This window comes from Callospermophilus lateralis, chromosome 15 (genome assembly GCF_048772815.1).
Source record: "Callospermophilus lateralis isolate mCalLat2 chromosome 15, mCalLat2.hap1, whole genome shotgun sequence".
NCBI lineage: Eukaryota > Metazoa > Chordata > Mammalia > Rodentia > Sciuridae > Callospermophilus > Callospermophilus lateralis.
The window spans coordinates 24,955,768-24,978,240 of NC_135319.1; the positions used below are offsets into that span (position 1 = coordinate 24,955,768).

General features: G+C 35.9%; 1 protein-coding gene across 2 annotated transcripts in view; it reads left to right on the forward strand.

The window, feature by feature from the left end:
• The window catches only part of A1cf (APOBEC1 complementation factor), a 46,403-nt gene that overhangs the window by 19,791 nt on the left and 4,139 nt on the right, over nucleotides 1-22,473 (forward strand). The window contains exons 4-9 of one of the 2 annotated variants that reach the window (XM_076834643.1): nucleotides 3,209-3,447; nucleotides 9,705-9,869; nucleotides 12,693-12,790; nucleotides 16,935-17,208; nucleotides 19,463-19,668; nucleotides 22,330-22,466. In XM_076834643.1, coding sequence (XP_076690758.1) covers nucleotides 3,209-3,447; nucleotides 9,705-9,869; nucleotides 12,693-12,790; nucleotides 16,935-17,208; nucleotides 19,463-19,668; nucleotides 22,330-22,466 — 1,119 coding nt within the window. The remainder of the gene's footprint in view (nucleotides 1-3,208; nucleotides 3,448-9,704; nucleotides 9,870-12,692; nucleotides 12,791-16,934; nucleotides 17,209-19,462; nucleotides 19,669-22,329; nucleotides 22,467-22,473) is intronic. The other variant, XM_076834644.1, reaches the window with a different exon arrangement.

Below are 22,473 nucleotides of genomic sequence, written 5' to 3' on the forward strand. Positions count from 1 at the left end.
ATACACTGAAGTGCTTTGGAAAGGGCTACACAAAACTATATTAAGATATACCCTAATACTATATAGTGAAGCATATGTATACATATAGTATAATACTACATAGCAATTGCAAATTTTGACAGTTAGACCCAGAAGAAGATTATTGCAGAAAAGCAAGTGCTATGCTATGTAGTTAGTATTAGAGTTTATGTATAGTTTATTTATAGTATTATAATACTACATAGTATTATAATACTACATAGCCATTGATATGTAGTATTATATTTTTGTGTAGTCCTTTCCAAAGCACTTTAGTGTATGCTATTCTCTGTGTTGCAAGATCAGGTGTTAATGATAGAAGTGATGTTCAAAGAAATCAAAAGACTTGTCCAAAGGAACTTTAGCTAGACTAAGTACATATAGTATACATATGTATTGCCATATAGTATTATAGTCTATGTATGTATAATATACATATACATTGCTATATAGTATATATAGTATTATAAGCATATGTATAATATATATATATATATATATAGCAACATGGTATTATAGTATATTTTATATAGTATATAACATAATACTAGAGTTATATGATGTCAGAGATTAAAGATTCCCCACTCCTTAGTTTTTCATGAAACCTGGACTTACTAATAGTAAGACTTATTCCCAAAAGGGCTTTTGAGTTGAGATACAAGTGGATTTGGCCAAGTAGGGAATCAACAGAATTTGTTGTATCTACTTAAAACACTGTTACTCACTGGGGCATGTCAATACTTTTGAAAATAGGATATAAAAATGAATATGATCACTCGACCATGGTCACCGTTAATTAGCAGTATCTTCTGAATTTCAGTGTCTTGCCTGTGAAGCGGAGATAAAAATATACCTACCTCATGGAGTATTATGAAAAATAGATGAGATAATACACATAAATCTCAGCACCTGACGCACTTTGGCTGCTCTATAAAAGTCTGCTGATAATTATGATGGTGGTGACACAGGAAGAGGGAGAAAAAGGAGAAATGTGACAAAGAATTTGGAAAGACAATTAGTACCCAATGTTGCAGTCAAAGTTTCAGTTGGATGCCAGAAGCAAGGCAAAGGCACATAAATACTTTACAAATTTGGGAGTGAGATCAATAGAATATGAAATAGCTGAAGAGATCGCAGAGCCACCCTCACGACTCCCACTCTGCCTTGGATCTGTCCTGCCAGAGAGAGGACCTTGTATAGCTCTTATCCACATTGTCACACCATCTTCCTCCTCATCAAATATTCACTGAACTGCATCTAGATGCTAGGCTTTTGGAGACATTAAAGTCGTGCCCTCAGCTTTTGAAAGACGACTCTTTGTCTCCAAGCAATTCTGGGAAGGTTCCTAATAAACCACACATTTAAAATTAGGAAACAGAAACTCTAGGCTCCCCCTGCTGGTAACTGATAGCCAGATAAGCTCTCTAAGTATTAAAAACATTTTTATTTCTAATTAAATGTCTTAGAAGAGAAGGGGGTTTTATCTTTTTTAAAGTTCATTTTTTAAAAATAAACAATTGGAAGATTACTTTATCAACCTTCCCTCCCACAAGACACCATATTCCTTGGACAAAGCTCAATTTTCTGAGATGAATTTGTCATGGATCTGATATGTAGTCCTTGGTTTTTCAGCAAAGCACAGGAAGCAACTAGGACTGTGGCCCAAATCTGGTCAGAATCCCTGCCACACACTTTAGAGCCACTAATTCACAGAAAATGAGATTAATCTTCCACTTACCTGGTTGAGAGCTTTTATTCATGGCAAATGAATAATTTCTGTTAAGGATACTGTATCCATTTTTAATAACTTAGAAATTATATGGCCCAATACACAACACATGGAAACATTAAAAAGTACAAAGTTAAAATAATTCTTCCATAACAGAAGTGCTTAATATAACCCCTATGTTGACACAATATTGCCTTTCCAGATTTTCTATAAATATATATTTTTTTACATTTTTAATCAAAATGGCCTTCTCATGAACTTATCTTACAGACTTTTTTTAACTGAGAAGAATATGGTAAACTGACTATTTTAAATCCATAAGTGTTCTTCTATGTTACTACTTTCAATGATTGCAGAGCATTTTTGATACAAATGTCCATCTCTTTTTTTACTGGTGATTCCCAGCCAGGAGCAATGCTGTCACCCTGATGACATTCACAAAGGGGGAAGGCATTTTTGTATGACCTGATGGTTGGCTACTGGCATTTTGTGGGCAAGAACCAGGAATGATAAACTACCACAATATACAAAGAAGAAAATATCTAGTCACAAAGTCAATGACATCTCAATCAAAATGCATTAAATCAGTTTCTTACTATAAAGTAATGCTTACTTCCGATATGGTGGCTATTCTAAATGACAATGAATACCTATGCATAAAAGCTTAGTGTTTCTCTCTATTTACTAAGGACACACTCCAAGAAGGGGCATTATTTGGTCTAATATTATACACACTTAAGAGTTTTGAACCATTTTCCTAAATGCGCTCTTAAATAGTTGAACCCATCTCTCCTCTGACCATAAAGGTAATCTTCACTTTGCTAACAAACAATTTTTCACAGCAAAAGAAACAGGATCTGAGGGCCTAGAGGCCAGTTTCATTCTTTCAAATCTATAATAGCTTCATCAAATCACTTAATTTCTTGGAGTCTCAAGTTCTTCACCTGTAAAATGGAAATAATACCTACTCTGCCCATTTCATAGGCTCCTTTGTATGAGCTAAATAAGCTAATATGTAAAATATGTTACAGCATAGGGGACCATTTTTAATAGCTATTGTGTTGGAATAGTTTCTCTCTTTGACTGGAAAAGAAATGGAACATGAAGAGTTGTACCCCAAACACCTGCAGGACAAGCAGGGGACATGAGGAATATGGAAAGGTGTAGCAGCCTCAGCATTAGGGGCCAATCAGAGAATGTCATGGACACAACTCATCAATCCGCTTCTGGACTAAAAAAGAATAGATGCTACTCGGTTTCACATCATTTTTCCCCTTTAAAAATTACGGACACATCTCCTGATCTCACAAAAGAAGCCAAAAACTCCATAAATGGTTTAAACACTATGAAGACCAAATACCTCTCTGGCCCAGGGCCATACATTTACAACCTCCACAGTAAACCTTAACCATCATGTTAAAACAATGATCTTTGTCAATCAAAATGCCTGTTCTTTTGCAGAAATGGGCGTCTCTTAGGAGTCTGTGCCAGTGTGGACAACTGCCGATTGTTTGTTGGGGGAATCCCGAAAACCAAAAAAAGAGAAGAAATCTTATCAGAGATGAAAAAGGTCACCGAGGGAGTCATTGATGTCATCGTCTACCCAAGTGCTGCAGATAAAACCAAAAACCGGGGCTTTGCCTTTGTGGAATATGAAAGTCATCGGGCAGCTGCCATGGCCAGGAGGAAACTGTTACCAGGTTAGCAAACCCCTCCTCAAACACCAGGTTTCTCCTCTCCATCCTGCGGGCCTCAGGCTGCTGCCCTGCCCTTTGAGCAAAGAAAGCAGTGATTGCTCTTTCTTGTTTTCTTTTACATCCTTATGTTGTATCTTCAACTTTTCATCTTTCTTATTTATTGCATACTTGACTCAGTTCCCTAGGTTTGCACAGATGGAGTTTGAAAACATTCATTCTGTGCCTTAGGTCTAATTTGCATGCACTGGAGAAATCTAAAACTTTAAGCTATAGCAATCCTATTAATGAATCTTTAAAGTGAAGAATCTTCTAAAAATTAAATATAACAATCAGTTATTTTGCATATAAATTATGTTATCAGGCTTATTAAAAATAGAATATATTATCCATTATAAAGTAGACATAATAAAACTGAAAGTAATCTCAATGACAACTAAGTGATGTACTTTAATTATGACTCCCTGATGTCTAATAGTTTTGGTCTAAATGAGAGAAAAGAAGCCCTTCTTAAAAGGGCACCTTTGTTGGGTATTCCAGTCACAGAGCAGGTCCCCTGCAGGCAAAAACAACAAGTTCCCGAATTTAAAAGACTCCACCAAGACCCTATTTTAGTCAGATCAACTTAGGGAAAAGTGTTTTAAGATCCTAAGCTCTTCCCACTATTATGTATAATTATAATGCACCAATAAAAAAATGAACCTTAGCTTATTTGAAAATGGAGGGGGATTGGAGTGAGTAATAATATGGGTACAATTAAAGTATGTTATATGCATGCATAAAAATATCACAAAGAAGCCCCTCATTTTATACAATATACACAATTAAAAATTATCAAAATTGAATTAAATTTTAAAATAAAATGAGTGATAGAATGGACATGTAAGAATCAACTTTTCTTATGAAAATTATGGGAGAGGATAAAAAACATAACTACAAAAGCATGTAGATTTATACTGCCCTGGTACACATTCTCAAAAACAGAACACACCAATTGATTGTAGGATTAGCCTTATAGAAATTTTCAAAATTGAAAGAAAGATTCTGAGCTAAGAAAAGATGTTTTAATAATATTTTCACAAAGACAACTTAAAGTCAACAAAAAATTAACTCCAAAAACTGCTGAATCTGATGGCAAGGTGAATATCTTTAGTGTTGATGTTTTTCTTCACCACTTCATTCCTCATTACTTAAACATCAAGTCATTGAATCAAAGGTTCATAGCTGTGGGATCCAAGTGTCTTGGTGACCTGGGTTTATGATTTTGCTATCCTCTTCAGTTTTGCTCTTTTCAACACTAACCTTCCTATTATTCAAAAGTCCCTTGTATTCATCCTGTTATCAGGCCACCAATGTAGTCTAAATACATACATTCCCCACCTTAGATTATTTTTTCAAAGTTTCCCAATTTTGCTCTCTCTTTGACACAACCACACTCTGCCTACTCCATTCTGAATATTACCACTAGACTAGCACTATCCTATCATTCTTTAAATAAGTTCTTGCAAAAAGTGAAAATTTAGTCTCTATGAAGATGCTGACTGAATGGTGTCACTAAACCTGCCAGTTCATGAATGTTCCCCAACTATTTGCTGCATATGAGAGAAGGAGTAAATTCTGGCCCTGGTATTCAAGGCCCTTCATTCATGTCACCAGTTCTTTACAATCATATTTTTATTTTCCAACAAAACCTCTCCTTTCTATGAGAACTGATTTTTTCCAACACCACTATGCTCATTTCTGCCTCCTTCAACTCAGCCAACATCCTGATGAACCCACTGTCACTTTTCCTGCCCATGTTAATCAATTTCACATTCAGGCAGCCATTCATTATCGGTAAAGTCAGATATGCAGAATGAGTTTGGGAGCTCAGGGTCCTCAGTGGGTGAAAGACAGTTTTCAGGGTCCAGACAACCAATGATCCTGGAAAGTCTGAACCTCCAGAAAACTTCCACATCTCTTCAAAGAAAACAGCACATTGACCCCCAAAGCAGCTTCTATATATGTAAGTTCAGCTTACTAGAGGCAAGCAAGACTGAGTAGCTGGGCTTCAAAATTCTCAAGCACCTGGTTAAGGCTTCCAGCCAAGACTCTGCCTTTCCTTTATGGATTCCCTACCCAGAATCCAACAGTAGAGAGGCTAACTCCTTCTCCCCCTCCACTTCTTATATTAATCACAACAGAAGGTGACCCCCTGAACTACAGCCCTTTGAGATGACCTCAGTTTGGCTTCACTCCACTGGATTTCAGTTGGGCTGCCTTACCAGCAAACCAACAAGATGAGGCCCTATAGGGTATAAGCCAGCCAGAGCAAACGGTTTTACTTCTAGGAAGACCTAAGAACAAAATTGTTACCCAATTCAGAGCCCTCTCCCTGTTACTCCACTGTAGATTTATCAGCAACAAAAGAATTCAGTAATAGCAACCGTAAGGGGAGTCTACTTTTAAAGAAAAGAGAGGTATTTAAGAAAAAATTATGAGCACAGATCACATGAATTTTTTTCTTTCTTAATTGTGCAGTCAAATTTATGATCCACTGATAAATTTACCAGCTAATGACATTGGGCACTCACCTTCATGGGATGTGAATAGGAACACTCCACCCACAAATATCTATTAAGCATCAGCAACACAGAATGCTCTCTTCTAAATGATATGGGAGATTCTGATAATAAAACAAGACATGTAACTGTTGTACTCGAAGAGTAGATATACTGAGGAAATTATACCTATAAGAAAAATAGAAAAAAAAGAATTTTAAAGGACTATATATTGTTGAATTATTTAAAAGTGATAAACTGAGTCCTTTACCTGCATCATGAAAATTATGCTTAGGAAGTATGTTTTCTAGCCAAGATCATTGCTCCAATTTTGAACTTACCTGACTTCAAAGCCCATGTTCTCAAATCACTCTGGCACCCTGCCTTCCACCACAGCCCTTCATGGATGTTTGTTGAAATCATTGCTTCCTGTGTCTGCTCTCATTTCTGTTCCCTTCAGCTTTGTGCAGCTCTGTAAGCCCAGGCATGGTTTACATTGGTCTCAGGCTGTGAAGGTGAAAGCAAGAGCAGTGGTACTCAACCTTGGCTGCATGTTAATTAATTGAGGACTGTTTTAAAATTCTGAGGCCCAGACCATGTACAGTAACCTCCTGGGACATCCAAGGGTCATCCAGGGACATCTGGAAGTCAGTAATGAGCTGGTATATCTTTAATAGCTGCTCTCAGAAGAAAAACAAGAGCCCTGATTGGTAGCATTTTCCTATTTTCATGCTGTGAACACTCAGATTGTGGCTAATTTCAAGCTACCAGTATGATGTCAACTGACTCACAAAATTCTAAAATTTTCCTTATCCATTTATCCATCAATAGACACTTAGGTTGATTCCATATCTTGGCTACTGTGAATGATATTGCAATGAACGTGGGAGTGCATAAGTCTCTTCGACATACTGATTTCATTTCCTTTGGATATCTATCCTGCAGTAGGATTGCAGGATCACATGGATCACATGAAGTTTCTATTTTATTTTTTTCCAGGAACTGCCATGCTTTTTTCTGCAACTGCTGTACCAGTTTACACTCACTCCAACATTGTACAAGGATTCTCTTTTTTCTATAGCCTTGCCAACATTATCTTTTGTTTTTGATAATTGCCATTCTACCCAAAGTGAAGTGATATTACATTGTGTCAGTTTGCATTTTCCTGGTGACTAGTGATATTGAGCATTTTTTCTTAAGCCAGTTGCCATTTATGTTTCTTCTTTTCAGAATATCTATTTAAGTCTTCTGTCCATTGTTAATTGGGTTATTTGTTTTCTTGCAATGAGTTATTCCTTAAATATTTTGGATACTAACCTCTTATCAAATGTATGGTTTACAAATATTTTCCCTTTCTTTGCATTATCTGTTGATTATTTTCTTGCTGCGCAGAGCTTTCTAGTTAGATGCAATTCTATTTGTCTCTTTTTGCTTTGTTGACTGTACTTTGGGGGTCATGTTCAAAAAATTATTGTACAGACCAGTGTCAAGAAACTTTTCACCCACTGTTTTCTTCTGGCAGTGTTATAGTTTCAGGTCTTACATTTGAGCCTTTTATTTGTTTTATTTTTTTGAGTCAATTCTTTTATATGGTCTGAGATGAGGGTTAACTCCATTGTTCTGCATGTGGAGATTCAGGTTTCCCAGTAGCATTTATTGAAGAGACTGCCTTTTCAGTACTCACTGTGAGTTCTTGGAATCTTTGTCAAAGATCACAAGTGCTTTCCAAGGAATAAAATGATGAATCTGGGTTGAAAATACTTGCCTCCTATGCATCATATTTGAATAAATAAATAAATCCTTACTATTACTAAGGACTCCTGACTTTCTTCTCTCCAACTTTGTATTATTCACAGGATGGAGCTTATTCCCAAACAATGAATAAAAACAAAGTAGGTAGTCTGCCCCAGGCTCCAGAAGCATCCATCCCTTCCAGGGGATCAATGAGCACTGCTTTGAGGACTACTCTGGGGTTGCTGTGTTTTGAGGGTGATAAAACAGAATAAACTTTAAAAAGCGAAAGAAAGAAAGAAAGAAAGAAAGAAAGAAAGAAAGAAAGAAAGAAAGAAAGAAAGAAAGAAAGAACTAGGTTTAGCATCAAATTCAGAACTGAGTCTCACCTTCTTACCACTGTGACAAGGATCTGAAACTCACAGAGGTAAAAGAAATGAACCACAAAAACCAAAGGAGAGAGGTGGTGAGGGGAAATAGGTTTGGGCAGGTTACCAACCCTAAAGCTCCTTTCCTTTCTGTAAAACTGGGTATTCATCCTCTTCCCCACAAGGCTATGGTAAGAAAGAACTGAGAAAGCACATAGAGAAAAATACTTAATAAATGATTACTATAGAAATACAAAAATATATGTAATCCTGGACAGCAACTACACTTTAAGGAGAGTCAGATTTCTTGTCATAACTGAGCTGACCCTCAGTGAAATTATGACTTAATCCCACTCTAAGCTAGGGATGTAGCTTAGTGGTAGAACAGTTGCCCAACATGTCCATGACCTGCGGCTAAATCCCTAGTAACTGTATTTTTTTTAAGAGCAGTTTTCTAACACAGTTTTTGATTTTTTGCTAGAATAAATATCTTTGTGAATCTGAATTACAGATAGCAATTATACTGAATACCTGTAGTTCTTTCCATTTTTGTGAATCCTGAGATGCTGACAGATAGGAAGTTATTGGAAAGTTTATTCATACTGAGTAATGAAAGAGCTTTGTCTCTATAGTTAACAAAAACTTTGGTAACTCTGAAAACCATTCACTGAATTATAGCTTTCAAAACTATTGACACTCTGGGTTAGTAGTCAGTCAGAATTTTTTAGTGTTTTAGAATTATTTCCTTGAATTTTCAGGAACAGATCTTAATAGTTTTATGGTGCCGATGCTTAGCTATCTAACATCACTAAATTGTAAAAGTGAGTTAACGCAATATATGTGAATTTTTGCTGTAATGCAAATACTTAAGTTTTAAATTTATAAAATTATACTGTGAAAACTATTTTAAAATAATCTATTAGTTTAATGTTTTTAACATAATTCTTATCATACACTTTTTCATTGATTGCTCTTCATCTCTCTTCTTAATTAGGATTTTAAAAAATTATTTTTCTCCAGATTCCCAAGTTACCCATGTTCTAAAAGAAAATTGGCAGGAAACACAGTAGCTTGGAGCCTTGACCAAGTATAAGGAGTAGAGAACAAACTAGGGTGAGTGGGTCCCTGGGTCCCACCCACACTTGCCCAAGTACCATTTGTTATACATCTCAAATGGTGTCTAGGCCAGATAACAACACAGATTCCAATAGCAGCAGACACGTATTCTACTGACCTTTTTAATGTTTCAGGAAGCCAAATTCTGTGTCTGAGTTCTCAATCCACTCTTGGCCTTTCTCTCCTTTTTCTTTGTTCCTTTAAACAACTACCTTTACCCTGTAAGATCTATCTTAAGACCCAAACATGTCCACTGTTTCTATTTCAAACCAGAACCTATTTCCTTTTATACTCAATCATTATAATAAACCACTAGTCACACAGAACTCACTTCTAACCAACTCTTACATTTTTTGAATGTCTTAAAAATCAACAATAACCTCTTTAAATAGTCTTGCTCATTCAAGACCTCAAGGGTCAGTTCAATTTAAAAGAACATCAACATGAACTGAGATAATGTTATCCTTATTTCCAAATAATGTACCATACATTTGATCATTTTCCACAGGAAGAATTCAGTTATGGGGACATCCTATTGCAGTAGACTGGGCAGAGCCGGAAGTAGAGGTTGATGAAGACACCATGTCTTCCGTGAAAATCCTATACGTAAGAAATCTTATGCTGTCCACCTCTGAAGAGATGATTGAAAAGGAATTCAACAATATTAGACCAGGTGGGACGCACATGTAAGGCTACTTTTTCAAAACATACTTTTCAAGCTTATGCTTCAGGTGGCTTCTGATAACTTTAAAGAGAATAGCTTTCATTGAGGTCATTCTCATAATTGAATGTACATTACTCAAGCTATATTCCCATTTTTGGATTAGAAAGTAGTACCTATGGTTTTACAACATTGAACAATATTATAATCATGTATTTGTCTGTGTGAGTAATAAACCCACATTTACTTCACTAAACTAGCAATTCCATGAATATAAGTTCTTTTTCCTCTTATTATATCCTCAATCCTCAGACACTCAGACTGTGGGCCAGCAATATAATAAGTGTTTGATAAATATTGACTGTGTTATTGAGTGCATGGCCATAACTCTAGGTTTAATGCAGGGTTTCTCAACTTTAGCACTAAGGGAATTTTGGAACAAATGATTCTTGATAGTGGGGATCTGTCCAGAAGATAGTAGGATATATTCAGCAGCAGCCCAGGCTCCTCCTAGTAGACACCAATAGTGACCTCCATAACAACCAAAAGTATTTCCAGACATTGCCAAATATACCCCAGGAGTGTGCAAAACCACCCCCAGTTGAAAACCACTGTTGTAATGGAATACACTTTTGACTTCAGGTGCAAAAGTAAGGCAGTCACAATCTTTGGAAACTGGATGAAGGAGGAGGAAAGGGAATCAAGGAAAGGTTCCAACAAAAAGGGATAATTAGTTGCTAATTATCTTGTCAATACTTCTGAATGTTGATTATAAACTACAAGATTGACTCTCCACCTCTTTCTTCTCAATATGGAAGCTATAACACTGAGACTGGTAAAGCATTTCAAGAAACAGTGTAAAAATGAGCATTTGCATAAACTAATACAGAACATCACATCTACAAAATGTTAGATGTTCCTGATAAAAGGGTCCCCTGGTCAAATAAGTTTGTAAACACCAGTTTCTGCAAAATTAAGCAGATTTCTTCATAATGGGACTTAGAGTCATTAGCCTTCTAACATGCTTGAAAGTCCTCAAGAAGAGATATGGGATACCTCATTTCCCAAACTTTTGGAGCATGGATCCTCTTTTGTGGCAGGCTACCTTGGCGGGTAAGTGTATCTTGGGACATCTTCTGGGCAATATTGGCCTGTTTTAGCACAGTAATAACATTTTTCCATGACAGAATGTCTAAGTCTCCAGAAAAACACTCTAGGATGAAGATAAGCCTGGGCCACAATGCTACCATGTTAAACTGCCTGAGAATATTCACTGCATATATTCATATTGTCTGTTTCAGATTCTGGGTGCTATTTCGGGCATAATAAAACAATAAGCTGATGATTCACACTGAAGTTAATTAGCAGGGATGTCATTTTTTCTTTTTAAAGATTCCCCAAAGATTTGTCTTTCTTCAGCCTCAGGAACTCAGCCTTCCCTGATACTTTAGTATTATGGTGTGAGCACATACCAAAACCTACAAATTCATGCCTAATGTAGAAAACTGCTAACAACTGGCTACCATTACAGTGGGCATTTTTACATCATATGTTACTTATTCATCACAGTGACTCAATAATGTATGTTAATGTATTAGTTCCATTATTTTCTAGAAAAGAAAACCAGAACCCAGAGTAAAGTAGCTTACCTAGGGTCATACAACCAGTAGGTAGGAGATCCTCAATTTAACAACTCTAGGATCCCATACCCCATCCTTATTCAATTCATTCATGCAACTGTCATTCTTTCAGTATTTTGTAACTTTTAAAAGTAAACAGTGGGAACTGGGGTTGTGGCTCAGCAGTAGAGCACTCGCCTAGCATGTGTAAGGCTCTGGGTTCGATCCTCAATACCACATAAAAATAAATAAATAAAGGTATTGTGTCCTACTAAAACTAAAAAATAAATATAGTAAATAAATAAATAAACAGTGGGTCTCAATATTTCATTTAAGTACCCATAGGTCCATTCTGTTCCCTTTGAAGACTCTGATATTGGTATAAATGTACCAGATTTAGTCACTCCATAAAAAATGTATATTAAGTTATTTTGTTTTTGCTGTTTCAAGAGTGGTATAATTTATTTACTCATGCATAATCTTAATGCAAATTTTATTTCTATATGAAACATTCCTCAAAATAGAATTAGTACTACCTACTTGATTTCCAACCTTTAGATATCATTATAGAATGGGAGGGAATCTTTAGATATCATTATAGCATGGGAGGAATCTCAGATGTTCTTCAGAAGCAATTTTATTATTTTTTTTTAAGTTAAAGAGTATTGGATAAGATATAGAAGATCTAGTGGAAGATAAATATCACCTATCTTGTCAGAATCATAGTTTCCTAACAAGTAAGTAAAAATAAGTATAGTAAAAGTAATAAAAAGTTAAAATCATTACTAAAGTTTCACTTAGCTCTAAAATTCTATTATATAGTCAAAAGAAATAAGATATTTCAGAGCAATAGCATAAAACTTCAAAAAGATTATCAACTAAATATGTAAGATGACCAATAGTTGAGTTCAACTCAATTCAATGGCATTTTACCATTGCATATGATATCATCATTTATATAAAATGCAAAGTAAGCTGCCATTTCTGCCCTTAAAAATCACAGGAAGTAGAAAACATGAATCCACAGATAATTATAACAAGTCACACTGCAAGTGTTGTTTTAAACTTACAAACAAAATCTTTGAAATTTGCAAAACTTTAAACCTGGACACACAAGATTCCTGATAAGATCCTTATGTGCACTCTCAGAAGCTAACTGCATCATTTCAATGCTGTCTCAAGTTTGCTAATCGGGCTACTTTCACTCTCTTCTCAGGTGCGGTGGAGAGAGTAAAAAAAATCCGAGACTATGCCTTTGTGCACTTCAGTAACCGAGAAGATGCAGTTGAGGCTATGAAAGCTTTAAATGGGAAGGTAATGTAGGAGAAAGGATAAAATATGCACAGATTACTGTTCAATAGAGCAACAAGTCCACTGCACTGCATCTTTTCCCATGTCCAACATGGCTTCTGCAGTCCCCTTAAGATGCACAGAAGAAAAATGATAAACATACAGTGGAGGATGGAGATGGAGCTAATATGTCCAGTTCTGCCTCTAATTATTTTTCTGATTTGAACAAATCACTGGCCCACAATTTTCTTAGAAAGAGGGGATTAGACTTAATTACTTTAAGGTGTCTCCCCGGACCCAATTCCAAATTTCTCTCATTATTGTACTTTCTAGTGCAGTATTTTAAGAGCCAACGGTCCCTTTTTAAAAATGTCAAGTAGCTGTCATTCTACCCTCAGAGTTTGATCTTCCAATTCTGGATGGCTTAGAATCTCCCACCTTGCCAAGAGTAATATCTGAAGAAAAACAAACATCTATATCCTTACTACTGATTTGTCTGTAGAAACCAACTTAGTATTTACATCAGTCCAATAAACACTAAAACACACTATCTACTAATATCATCTATGATACAAAGAGAATCAAACCAAAAATACTTATCAAAGAGCCAGAATTCTCCTGGAGGAATAAGAGAAACACACAAACACCTATGCGAAGCACAGTTAGGTAGAGTATCGTAAAAAGAGATAGAAAAGCAGTAAAAAAGTTCAAATGAAGAAGTGGGTCATCAAGAACCAGAAAATCTTCATGGACGTGAGAAGATAATACAAAGGAGAAGCCTTAGAAATTGGATCTAATTTCAAAAGACAAAATATGGAAAGGAGACTCAGTCTTAGAGGCCAGAATTGGGCATAGCAAGGCAAAATTGGAGAACAGTAAGCAATGTAGTTAAAACATAATGCACTTGGGGCTGTTTTACATTTGAGTCTTGCATCTGTCAGGATACCAAAAGAAAACCATTGTCAAAGGAATTAATTACAGATATGTGAGTGGGGAGGAGGGAAATTAAAAGAGGCAGTACAGGACCCTGAGGCTCACAGTACTCCTGAAGTCAAAGGCACACGGGACTGGGGCATTAATAGAAATCCTGAAAGAAAAAAGAAGTGGGTACAGTTGGTCATTTCAAAAGGCATAGTGACTTAGGGCCATACCACCTTGAACAGGCTCAATCTTGTCTGAAAGGTGTAATGTCCTTTGGTTAAAGGATACAACCAGTCCAAGGTAGCCTCTTAGAGAGGGATCCAGGAGAATACATGCCCGCAAATCACTGTTGTTTTTCTCTCTACCCGCCTGTCAATGTTCCTCAGTGGCAAGTTCAGTGATAATACAGAAGGTCACAATCCCTAGAGAGGAGCCATATAGAGAAGTCTCCCAGAACAGAGGGCAGGGTAGAGATTGGTGGGGAGTTGATCTAGAGGGAAAAATGGGAGACTTTCCAGCCCAGGTATCTTCAGACAGCCTGAAGCCTTCAAAAATGTTTAAGGGAGTGCGTACTGAAAAGCAAAAGGTAATACATATTTAAATACATACCTACATGCCTATGGACAAATCATTATTTCAAAGTAATAACATGAATACATCATATATGTTGACATATTCATTTATATGATATATTCAATGTATGTGACATATTCATGTTATTACATTGAAAACAATTTGTAAGTTAGCTTTTCTCTATTAGGAAATATTTCTGAGTATACATGATGATTGCTGAGAAGCCAAAGCCAATTGTAAATTAAAGGCTAAGTAATTATACTGGAATAATTATGGCAGAAAAGTATTCAAATTATTGTCAATTTTGCAGCTAGATATTTTCACAGCAGTGTTCACATTTAGAGTTAATTATATTTAATATTATTAGCAAATATAGATCAAATATTATATTTAAGTATAATGTAGCATGAAAAAAATCAAATATAAGTTTTCCCAGGACATATGTATGCCTATTATTTCAACTCTGGGTATTTACATTTCATTTATTAAAGAAGATGAGACTTTGAAGTTTCTTTGTGAGGTAGAGTAATGAACATTTATAATTTGGAGAAATTAACCTAGTAAGAGTTGACTTTTTGAGTGGCAAGAAAGAGATGATGGAATCTAGTTATAAAGCTATTACAATCATCAAAATAAGGGCTTGAACTAAGATGAAAATGGAATATAATAGAGACCTCTATGCAGAACTCTGGGGGAGTTAATTCAAAGTGTAGTAACTGACTAGAGATGATGAAAAAGGAGAAGTCATTATAAGTTTTCCATAATGACAGACTAGGGGGGTCAGGAAGAAAAGCCTATTTTGGAGAAAAATGTGATGAATTTAGCTTTGAACATGATTACTCACTTATTCTATAAATACTTATGTGTATCTCTGAGGTGATGACAAATTGGGGGGGGGGGTGGCTTGGGGTCTACTGATCAATAAGACATTGTCCCAACTATTCAAATATCTAAACTCAACAACTAAAATACTATACTGTGTATAAGATGCTGTTGAAGAGGGCAGAGAAATGCAGAGAAAAATCTATTACAGTAAGAAATATGACTTGCCAGTGACCATTTCATTCAAAACATTTCCTGATATGGAAGTGCTTATAATCAGAGACCTATCTGAGTACCTTATTTTCTTCAAGACAGAGCAAAAGATATAAAGAGTCTTATACCTAAGTCCTTTCCCTTCCTTCAACATTCCAAGTCTCTTCCAATTACATCTACAGAAATATATGATTGTTGAGTATCAACTGGGTTTTGTCCATTCTGTCTATATTTGACACTGGATCAATCTTAGCAATAACTACAAGCTCTGTATTTAGACCTATTGTTGGGTTCAACTTAGAAGCAAGGAGACACATCCACGTTACTGTGGAGACAAACATATTACTGTTTTACAATTTTTCAGTAGAACTGTATTGAGCATTTGAAAATTAAGGTAGATACATGAAACAAGGGAAAGTTGCTGCAGAGGCTAATGAAAATATCAGGATGACTGTGAGGCACAAGTTTTGTCCAGCACACTTCAGTAAGCCAGAAACCACTGAGTCACTCATGAAATTGAAGGATAAGGATGTACACTCAGCTGCTGTGAACAGAAATTTTTGCAGGAACACTTTCTGTTATTTACATTCTTTGTGTAAAATGGAGACTGGTTGTTTTCTTATTCAAAAGAAGCCATGAGTGTTTTCTGACAACACTTTGTCCTTTAAACAAGAAAATACATCAATCTATCAAGTATCTGTTGAGAGACATCTTTGTTTCATGGGTAGGCAAACTGTATATAGGAGTAAGTTACACAGAAGACCTACACAGCCATTATCTTCAATATCTGGAGTTGTATGCAGTTTCAGAAACTTGCATCAGAGAAGGGCTACTCCAATAACTCTAGAGGGCATGTTTTAAGCATCTCATGACTGGAGGATTCTCAGTACTGCTCCCATCTCCCAATAACAATCCCTGTCAACCCTGTTTATTAGTTCCCAATTGCTCAGTGGATCAAATTTTTTTTTTTCACAAGGAAGTATCTGTGGGAGAAAATGCATAGCCTCATAGGTTTCTATTCCTTGAGTTGGGCCCCACCTCAGCCTCTGTTCTTCCCCAGTGAAAATTACCTATTGTGTAGTGGCTCTAATGAGCAAGACATTTGGCTCCCTGATAGCTGAAAAGGCCTAGCTAAAGAACCCATAGTAGCTCAGTGTTAACAAGTGATAAGAACTCTTTGTTGTCTTCCTTCACCTTTATTTTATTATGTCATGTAGTAAAAATTATATTTCACCCATGATGAACCTAAAATTTCTGGTAACTATATGACTATATAAATATGTGCTTTAAAATATATATCTCACATGATAGAAATATTACATAATTTTCCATCTCATAATTTTTCTATCTCTAGATTTTAAATTCATAACCAATATATCAATGAACAGTAGCCAGTATGCCACTGTCAACAATTTATGCAATTTACCACCTTATGCAATTTACCAACAAAACCACTCAGAGAAAATCAAGTGGCATACAAATAAGAATCTATAAAGGCACAAGATGTGAATAATTGAATCAGTCAGTAAATATACAGAAAATACTCTAGCACTCAGAAGGAGATATGTTTTTAGGGCTCAGCCGCACTTGATTGTCTTAATATCTTCTTATGTTGCTTTCTCCTTGCTCTCTACGACAGGTCCTGGATGGTTCCCCCATTGAAGTGACCTTAGCCAAACCAGTGGACAAGGACAGTTATGTTAGGTATACCCGAGGCACAGGTGGAAGGGGCACCATGCTTCAAGGAGAGTATACCTACTCTTTGGGCCATGTTTATGATCCCACCACAACCTACCTTGGAGCTCCAGTCTTCTACGCCCCCCAGGCCTATACAGCAATTCCCAGTCTTCATTTCCCAGCCACAAAAGGTCACCTCAGCAACAGGGCCGTTATCCGAGCCCCTTCTGTTAGAGGTAACACCAATCATTTCCTGTATTAGAGTAACTCCAGGATTTCAAATGATTTGTAGTGCAATAGCCTTAGACCAATTGGATGTGACCACTGGAAGAAAAGGACTGGAAAATGCATATTAAAAATCAAATATATCAATAGCTCTCACTTCATAGGGATCTTTTTTTTTTTTTACATTACAACTGGTAATTGAAAAACCTTGATCAGAACTTTGTGTAAATGAAACTAGTGCACAAATTTGATCTTTGCACAGATCCATAAAATTTGCATGAACTAAAACCTAGCTCCACCATCTTGTACTAATTACAAAATTTCCAAAGGCAGGATATGGTCTGAGACAGGAGGATTACAAGTTCAAGGTCAGCTTTAGCAGTTTAGCGAGACCCTATCTTAAAATAAAAAAATAAAAAGAGCTGGGCATGGTGGCACATGCCTGTAATCCCAGCAGCTCTGAAGGCTGAGGCAGGAGAATCATGAGTTCAAAACCAGACTCAGCAAAAGCAAGGGACTAAGCAACCGTCTCTAAATAAAAATACAAAATAGGGCTGGGGATGTGGCTCAGTGGTCAAGTGCCTTAACTCAATCCCCAGCACCAAATAAATAAATAAAAAGGGCTGAGGATGTTGCTGTGTAGCAAAGTTCCCCTGGGTTCAATCCACAGTAAAACAACAACAACAAAAACAATAAACTTCTAAGGCAAAGTAGTATTGTCCAAAATGGAAATTGATTACCTGAAATAACATAAAACATTTTAAGGCTGTATGTACTTGATGGTGATTGAGTAGCATCATCTTTATCATAAATTACAAATCACCATAAATATAGTCCAGTAGATTGATGGGAAACTCTCATCTGACCTCTCTTAATGAATATACATTATGCCTTCAAAAAGCCAATCACTAAGGAAATGAACTGATTTCTTTAGTGTATGGGAAACTATTAAACTCCAAATAGAAAAACAAACTCAGCCCAACTTCCAGACTATAACAATTTCATGTTGGAATCTTATAAGAATTCCCAATATTCAAGCAGTTTTCTGAGCTCAGTCTGTTCAAGTAATATAGAAGATGAGAAAAACATTTTTCATTTCCAAGCAATTGGTTTGTCTCTTCCTATAGGATAGATAAGTGTGGTTGTGCTAGAATGTGACTAATGCCAGCAGAATCCCAGTCCTGTTTTCCAAATGTGACATCAATCTTAGCAATAACTACAAACTCTGTATTTAGATCTATTCTTGGGTTCAACTTAGAAGCAAGGAGACACATCCATGATACTGTGGAGACAAACATATTATTGTTTTATAATTTTTCAGTAGAACTGAATTGAGCATTTTAGGACCTCTATCCTTCAACAGGCTTAAAAGTTCTACCTTCATAATCATCCCTGCCAAAATTGTAATACAAAAGAAATCATCAGGTCTTCCTACAGAAGAACTTCTATGTTATATGATAATAAATTATGTCATTGAAACGTCATACATATATAATCTAAAATATATCATTAAGCAAGCCATATATTAATATAAGTTGTCAACCAGTTGTGATGTAGAAAAAAGACTCTAAGAGAAATATATATGATTTATAAAAAGAAAGGAATCAATGAATAATATTAATGGATGAAGGGTAATCAATTTAGTTTTTTTTTATTTCTTTATGCCACCAAGAGGAAATCAAAGTAACAACATGGCAAAACAAAACTCAAAAGGAATCTATGTGTGAAACTCAATGGAAATTTAAGACTCACATTGACAGAATATCAGAAAGAGAATGATGATCTTAAAAGCATGTTTTCTCTATATGTTGGTTTTCCATTAAGCCAGAATAATTGGGGAAGCTAGAATTCATTTCTGATTTTCTGATCAGTGACAGTCTATATGCAAGACTGGTTTCAACACAAGTGGTCATATTATGTTGAAATGTTCAATACACACATTTCCAAACTTTAGTCTTCAGAAAAACATTAAGAAAAGGTTACCTAAAGGTGGAAATCGCAAAGTTTCTGTTTATACCAAAGTTGTTAAATTGCTCATGTGCTTATCAAAAGCCCTGATGGTATTACTTTCAGGTAGTTTATAAAACAGAGATGCCTACGGTGAGCCTTAATTTAGATTGAGTTTCATCACATTAGACTCCTAGAGTTTTCTACCTATCTTTGAGGTTGTAATCAATGTGAGTTGGGCTAACTTTTCCATTACAGTAAGATTCAGGGTGATTTTCTGGTGGTTTGATTCAGTTTAATGCCTTCTTACATTCCTAGAAATTTACATGAATGTACCTGTAGGGGCTGCGGGAGTGAGAGGACTGGGCGGCCGTGGCTATTTGGCATACACAGGCCTGGGCCGTGGATACCAAGTCAAAGGAGACAAGAGAGAAGACAAACTCTATGATATTTTACCTGGGATGGAGCTCACCCCAATGAATCCTGTAACTTTAAAGCCCCAAGGAATTAAACTTGCTCCCCAGGTAGGTAAATTAATTGCAGAGATAGCTTCTTTAAGTTGGGCCAATGATCATCATACACCTATCATCAAATGATTGGGTTTGATCCTTACTTGGGCTATGATTATGTTTTAATAGATAAAGTGGCTAGCCAACATCATGTAATTTGAGGGGATGTGGGGCATTGAGTGTCATTCTCCATTATAGGCCCTTTCATTATTTTTTAATCTTAAATAATCTTCCTCTGAAATGCAAAGAATCTAAGAGCTATTAAGAATTGTCAACCAATATATTAAATTGAAATAAAACAAGACAAAAACCCTGGCTTAGAATAAATGTCTGTGTGTGTGAACCAGTTCAGTTGGCAAATGAAGAGTACTAAAGGCAGGGAACTCTAAATAGACCAATCAGGACATCTTTTCTTAGAAATGCTGTGTTTAAGAGAAAGCTATTCCATGATATCTAGGTGAATCTTTAACTATAACGTGCCATCAGTGATATCAAATTGAGTCTTCTACAATGATCATATTTGTGCAGTGGCATTATGGTGAAGTTTTTTTTGTTGTTGTTGTTGTTGGTTTTTTTTTTTTTTTTTTTTTTTTTTTTTGCAATCATCTAACAGTTCTAACTTTCCATGTTTCTGGAGGAGGCTGTGGTCTTTCTTAAATGAAAATTGAAAGTTATAAAGTTTGTTTCAGTGTGAAAACTGAATTCCAGAGTTGAAAATAAGACAAAATAGAATCTATGCTAACCCTAGACTGTTCCCTGTGGGTGTGCATTATATGCTGATCTCTCTACACTGTACTTTGGCTGAATAACCACAGCTTTAGTTCATCTAAAGTTTCTGCTAACTCAATTTAGGCAATTTGGGTTTTTTGGGGGGAGGGAGGCATATCAGGAATTGAACTCAGGGGCATTTGATCACTGAGCCATTTCACCATTTTATTTAGAGACAGGGTCTCACTGAGTTGCTTAGCCCCTCGCTTTTGCTGAACCTGGCTTTGAACTCACAATCCTCCTGCCTCAGCCTCCCCAGCTGTTGGGATTACATGCATGCACCACTGCACCCAGCAGGCAATTTGTTTTTAAAAGAATGCCTATCAGAGTGACAATCAGCTATTTTTTAATTGGGCTTCTCTTATGAACAGTGTATTGTTTTAAGTGCTGGAGAGAAAAAAATATTATAACCATCAAATTTCATATTGGCAATCAAGTGGGATGATACCAACACATAATTATAGAGAAACTGGGTAGGTGACATGATAAAAATTTCTGAGAAAATACCTCTCTTGAGTCAAAACCCAATTATTAAAAACTCCAAGTTCTGGTATTCATGGAAATCATTTAAGAACATCTTAAAAGGCAATAATCATAAATTCTGTATAGTATTTCTGAGAGCTGCTGTAGCATGAGCAAAGATCTTTGCTTTTTACATCAAAACTCAGGTTAGAAATTGGCCATGCTTTATATTAATCTGTGAATAACTGTGTGTATCACCTAAAGAAAGGTCTTTAATTAATTTATCTCTGAATATTAGCAGCTATGGTTGAGAAGTTGAAGACCAAGTGACCCCTAACATTCATACCCTGTAGTAGCATTTAGAACCCCTAAGCAGAAGAGTAGAGGCTCCTGTTCTGCATGGTCAGTAGTTAGAGTGGTCACTCTGACTGCATGTTGCTCCCCTGTATAAACAGGCAGACTGATTATCCTCCAGCAACAGCTAATTTATTATTGCACGGGAACCTCGAAGAATGCTTTGCAGATGACAAGAACTGCTACAAGAGTGTTTTGAAAAAGAGTTAACAGAGAAAATAAGAGCAATCTACAAATTAATAAGCTGGAAAATGTCATGCCACACAGCTAGATTAGTGTTAGAACAAATGAGATAAGAAGTGCCAAGAGACACATCCTGGGGCACTGTTCTGTCTCAGAGTTATTTTCTCAGACTGGTGCCTGTTTTGCACAGTATACTGATTCTGCTGATCAGAACCTCTCTGGAATGACTTCTGGATGAAGAAAGTAAAAAGATTCAATTTGGTGTAATTACACAAGAAAAAAATGAAAACATGCAAAGGATGAAAAACAAAACAAAACAAAAAAAACAGGTCATCATAAAGATACCCAAAAGCAAAGTGCTGCCAAACATTGCAACTATCAACACTCATCTATCAATGTCATCAATAAGTACCAACCCATAACACTTTTCACCAACTTTTTTTTAAAAATATGCCTTATGACAAATGACATTAAATAAGAATATATTCTTCATTTGTCTTCTCTAAACCACTATAAACAGAGGACTTGAGGGTAATAATAAGTAAATGTATCCACACATTGGTGCAAAGCAGGGTTTTTCTTTTAAGATAGATGAAATAAATATATCAAACAAGTCATGAAATTAAGCTCTTAGTAAAAAGTTACAGCTAATGGACTAAACTAAAAGCTTATTAGAGTAAATGGTGTGAAAATTATTCTATGAACTAATAGATATAACATTTTAAATGGAGTTCAAATTGAGTTCAACTTAAATTTTATGAGTCATTAAATCATGCAGCATTTTCTATCTTCTCATATTGGTTTAAACTCTGGAGATCAGAGTTTAAGACCTGGAAACTAGAAAAATAATGCAAATGTGACATTTGAGGGAGAAATCATCTTTTTTTTTTTTTTTTTTTACTCTTACAGATATTAGAAGAAATTTGTCAGAAAAATAACTGGGGCCAGCCAGTGTACCAGCTGCATTCTGCCATTGGACAAGACCAAAGACAATTATTTTTATTCAAAGTAACTATTCCTGCTCTGGCCAGTCAGAATCCTGCAATGTATGTA